The sequence below is a fragment of the Mercenaria mercenaria genome, chromosome 13, assembly GCF_021730395.1.
Source record: "Mercenaria mercenaria strain notata chromosome 13, MADL_Memer_1, whole genome shotgun sequence".
Classification (NCBI taxonomy): Eukaryota; Metazoa; Mollusca; class Bivalvia; order Venerida; family Veneridae; genus Mercenaria; species Mercenaria mercenaria.
The window spans coordinates 17,017,420-17,022,686 of NC_069373.1; the positions used below are offsets into that span (position 1 = coordinate 17,017,420).

Here is a 5,267-nt window from a genome sequence, read left to right on the forward strand (position 1 = left end):
TTTGAAATATTAATTACAATTCTGAAAATGTACTTACGAAATCTCAGATTATTTTTTAAATTTTGTTTCGGATTTATCTTGAATACGATTATTAAAGCACCTTCCCTGAGTCAGACATACATTATTAGTAGAACTTTTTCATATTATATTACACTATAACAGGTATACTTTATTCATATAATTATATGTTTTCAAATTCAAATGGTTTGACGTAATTCAAATTGTTCATTGTCCTTATACAGAGAATTAAAATATTAACATGTCTTTTGATTATTTTGTAGCAAGTGTACTTCTGTTGCTTACGTTTTTAACGGCATGTAAGTCTAGGATACCACTTGACTAATTTGTACTGATTTCAACAGAAAAAAAAGTCATTATATGCGCTCTTTCGAACATTTCATCTGATAAATGATATAATCCTAAAATAATATAACGTTTGCTTATCGAATCCTTTCTGTTTCAGATCGAATTATCTAACATGTGGGCATGTTTCTTCCTCATGGGTATCGTGATTCTCTCATCAGTGCAATCACTGTCTACTGACATTAAAAGTAACTGCTCAATGAGATATGTTCAGATGAGAATCAAGTTCCAAAACTGTCTTCCCGTGCGAGTTCTTGCACAAGCTTGTCACGGTTCATGTGTGTCATACACGGCCACGTCGTCAATAGATCCGAAGAAACTTGAAACAAAATGTGAATGTTGTCAGTATGTTGGAAGGAAGCGGAAGCGGTTTGGGATCAAATGTCCACACAAACAGTATAAAAATGTCTACAAGATAAGAGTGGCATCAATAGCAGTCCCAAAGAGGTGTATGTGTAGGCCATGTTCTGCAGCTCCAAATCGGCTTCTCTCTGCTGAAAGGGCAATATTTATGCAAAACCCTATGCTTGATCTCCTGAGGATACGTACATTGTTTCATTAGAAATGAGTGTCTGTAAATAAGGTTAATATATTAGTTTTCAGTATACTCAGTATCCCAAGGATGCACACTATTTTTAGAGAAAAACCCTTTCTACCGAACTGTGATATTTACTGGATACAAACCTATTTGATAGCAGATTCTGAAGTAGACCTCCGATGAGATGTATGTACATGCTGTTTTCAATATCTCAAAACTGACATTTTGTTTTCTAAAAGAAAGAAACTCTTAACTTTGGTCTATTGAACAAGAATATTTCAGAAATAATTACTTTACATTTATGAAAATAAAAAGACAAAATAGTTTAATAAAATATACGTAGAAAAAAAATATTTACGTGAGGATCCCTGACCAACCGGTTGAACATATATTTTTATCATTACCAATAGACGAAAGAGAATTATATTTCCGTTAAATTATGATTTGAAACAGAAATAATTTAACACAGCGGTGTATGTATAGAACTTGTTCTCATAGACGAATAGTGCTCCACCTACTTAAGTGGCTGAGGACCAGTTTCGTTTTGTGGCACGGGTAAATATACTGAATAAAAAAGAAAGATTTGTTTTAAGGAATTTATCATCAAATAGTTATTTATCATGTTTATAGAACTAAGGATTCCCCATGGACGAGTAATTGTTGTGTCAAAAGAAGGAATGATTGAATCGATTTTCCTAGCTCTATGTAGACGGTCGGGTCTAAAATCGTACCTGAAGAATCGGAAATCAGACGAAGCGGAAACTGCCATCCATCCTTCTAGAATCAGTTCAAATTTGCGAAAAAAGTAAATGGTTACAAGATACTTTTCTTTCCACCATTATTTTCTTCTGGTCACATGCTTTAAATCTATATATAACGTTTAGATCAATCATTTGCATATAATACGGGACAGATCTCGCTAGGTGTGCAATTTGGGCCATTTTGACTTAAACTTGTAGTGTTGCAAAACCTTGAAGGGCTGAGTATAAGCAATGCATTCGCTACACTTTTAGCTGACATTTCTCAAAACTGTATTTTTATGACTTTTTTTGCACCGCTATCAACGCAAACTTATGGAAACTTCAGTGCCATCGAATTGGAATATATTTGATCTACTTAATTGCTGCAATAGAAAACTAAGAAATGGTTATAAAGTTCTGTGTGTCCGATTAATTAACTATATCTACGACAAACCCACACTCGAGATGTAGATACTCCGTTTCTTTAGAAAGGATGAGAGTTCAACTCATGTCTGCCGATTTGAAAATACTGACTTTCGTAAGAATATTGAAGGGAAGTCCATGTTGACCTTTTCCAGCTGCTGCAAATTGAAATTGTATGCTGAGAGAGCGATATTGATAGGTTCTGCTAAGGATATATACATTGTTATATCAAAATCGAAAGTAGCTATTTATTATTCTTACTCTTGTGCTTCACACAAGAAATATTTTTGAAATGCTTGTATTTGATTCTATGAGGGACAAATACATAAATCATTATTAAGAGTACTACACATTTTTTTAGTTTTCGATTTCAATGTATTGAAGAACGAAATGCTAAACATCTAGCATGATAAATGCATTTCAAATACAAGTTGTATGAAAAAGCAAAACGCGCGGAGAATAGAGACTGTAAATTTATGCTTGATATTTTCTGTATGGGATTTTGGCATTTTTCGGATTTTACAAAACAAAAACAATGTTCTCGTTGAGCAACATTTACATCCGAAGAAAGCCGAATTGCCTAACAAGTAAAGGCAAACACACGGAAATTGCCGAGTGTTATTACGGCTCCATTAACTTAATATAAAATTGTTATAATTATTAAATTGTATCATAAGATAACATGCGATCTAAAATAAACACACAACTATACTTAACGTATTATTGCGTGGAAAATCCGTCGTTCTTGTCAGAAATAAACTAATGTTTCTGTGTTTGTCTAAGCCAAGTATCCCGACACTACAAAACAACCTTAATGTGTACACAGATCGAATGTGTGATATACTTCAAGTTACCTTCGCGTAGGACTCTTCCTCTGCCACCGATGTGTAAGGTGTAATAATGGGTCCACAGTATACGAAGGTAAGTTCAGGTACGTTCAGGTAAGGTCTATAGTGAAGATAGTTGTTAAATAACAATAAGGAATCAGGAAACAGATATTTCATTAAGAGTCTTTTTCAAATAGATTAAACTGTCCCTATTGAATTCATCAGGATAAAAGCCAATATTTTTGGGGTCTATGGTCTAGTTTTAGACGAAATTCAAACAAACTCCCAAAAGCGTTACTAAATCAGCGTATATACACAGACTGCACAATCAGTCATACGTATTGTAGTTACAGTGTTCGTTTATTGGATGTGATATGCCGCATGTGTCTTTCCTCCTGGATAGTCATAGGTTGGATCAAACGAAGTGTCCAGTCGTGTCTTTCCTGTTGCTCGGATTCCATATGTTGTATTAAATGAAACGTTCCCTATGTCTTTCCTTTTGGATAGAGGCTCCACAAGTATCTACAATTGTTTTCATAGACTATGTAGGATAAATATTAAATAAACACGACAGTTTATTTAGAAATAGTATATCATATAGCGGAAACCTGTTTTCGATGGTGATTCATCGTTCTGTCACTAATGGTCTTCCATAGAAACTATTGTACGTAACAACATAGTAGTTTCATTTACTTAATATGAGATGTTTATCAAAAAATATTTATGAAAAAAAGCCAGATTAAATCCAGTTATCCATTGCTGAATTATACACTCCTATACAGTGGCTATATCTAAATGCCATAATGAAACGTGAAGAAAAATATAGAAATCAGGGCTTACAATAAAGGTATCTCCAAAGGAGATCTGTTCGAATTATTGTATCCATGGTTGTTCTAAAGCGAGGAAAGAACAATATTTTGTTGGGTTAGACAATTTCTAGGAGTCAAAATAATTTTCAAGACAGTAACCTTTCAGACAGGTCTGTTATTGCAGCAACAAAGAAAAATATTGTTGCTGATAGGGGGCGTGGTAGAAAAAGACGTCGATATAATGTTTGCCAAATAGCTCACACTGTAGACATATCAGAAAGGATCGTCAATCAGGTTATGACTGACCGTTTGAAATTAAAGGTTTGTGCTAGATGGGTCGCCCATTTGTTAACATAAAACCAAAGGGAAAGCGTTTGGACTGCGCGAAAAGCTGCTGCGAAATGTAAGAATTATAATCATAAGATAAGTTCTGAGTTTTTCACTAGGTATGAAACTTTGGGTTATAATTCTGATCCCAAGCGACGCATAAAAACAGGAAGGACTTAGTAAAGTCTGGTCAGTAATTGCAAAAAGTGCCAAGAAGGTTTTATATGCCCCTTTAGTGACCCCTTTGTAAGAATTCCTTGCAAAGAGGGTAAAATCATCATAGGCAAGTTCTACAAAAAATAAAGGACTAACAGCTGTCAAAATATTTTATTTTAACAAACGTCCATGTGAAGACTAGAAAGGCATACAGCTTATTCATAGCAATTCGTTCGCCCACAAAAGTCAAATTAAACTCAGAGAGTCTTTCATAGAACAAGAAAATATTATTTAGATTTAGCATCCACCTTGTTCTTCTCACCTAAGTCCTTGTGACATTAAATTTTTAGTATACCCGAGTAATTTGTAAAAGTTTAGATTATGGAAACTTTGGACCATATTCGTAAAGGCCGTAAGCTCCGTCAATACATAAAGGCCGTACAGGAGCGAAACATCTGCGTTCCCGACCTCGAGCGCCTGTGTTTCTCATGCTAAAGAAAATGACCGTAGATAAACGCTGTACCGCTTGAAGTGCCCTTGGTTCTGCAGTTTTTCACTGTTTTAGCGGTATACCAAGGGGAGACTACTTCGCAGAATTTAAGTCTTATATAGCTTTGAATGGATGACATGAAAATTGTCTTGATCTGATTGATAATTTAGGGATACGAATACCAACGACAGAATTTATTGAATCACCCTCGTAAAAATAAACCACGACGACGATTTGTGTATTTTATTACTTTTTACAAATAGGAATAAAGCAGTAAAATGAATAAAATAATTTCTTCGCTAATGTCTGAAATTGTATTATGTTATTCACAACACTTTATTCTAAATGTATGCTAGATTTTAAAAAGTGAATTATCATTACTTTTAAGGTATTAACAAAATAGGCAACGCCGGGTTAGCAGGTTTGTCAAGTACATTTAGATCAATACTCAGACATTCCGCGGCAAAATCAATACTTAATGTGATATTTTTTATTTATAAAGTCAACGTGTTACTGTAGACACTTCAGTATCATTTCAAATTGTACTCACGCAAATTATTATTAATATCACGAATTTGACAACTGTTATTTTAT

The 5,267-nt window shown here is 34.1% G+C and overlaps 1 protein-coding gene across 1 annotated transcript; it reads left to right on the forward strand.

The window, feature by feature from the left end:
- The first annotated feature begins 478 nt into the window (after positions 1 to 478).
- LOC123530498 (bursicon-like) lies at positions 479 to 925 on the forward strand. Its single transcript, XM_045311273.1, has one exon. The coding sequence runs from the start codon at positions 479 to 481 to the stop codon at positions 923 to 925; it is 447 nt and encodes a 148-aa protein (XP_045167208.1).
- Positions 926 to 5,267: the final 4,342 nt, after the last annotated feature.

Coding starts and splice junctions, on each gene's coding strand:
- LOC123530498 (XM_045311273.1), top strand. CDS start 479: ATGTGGGCATGTTTCTTCCTCATGGGTATCGTGATTCTCTCATCAGTG.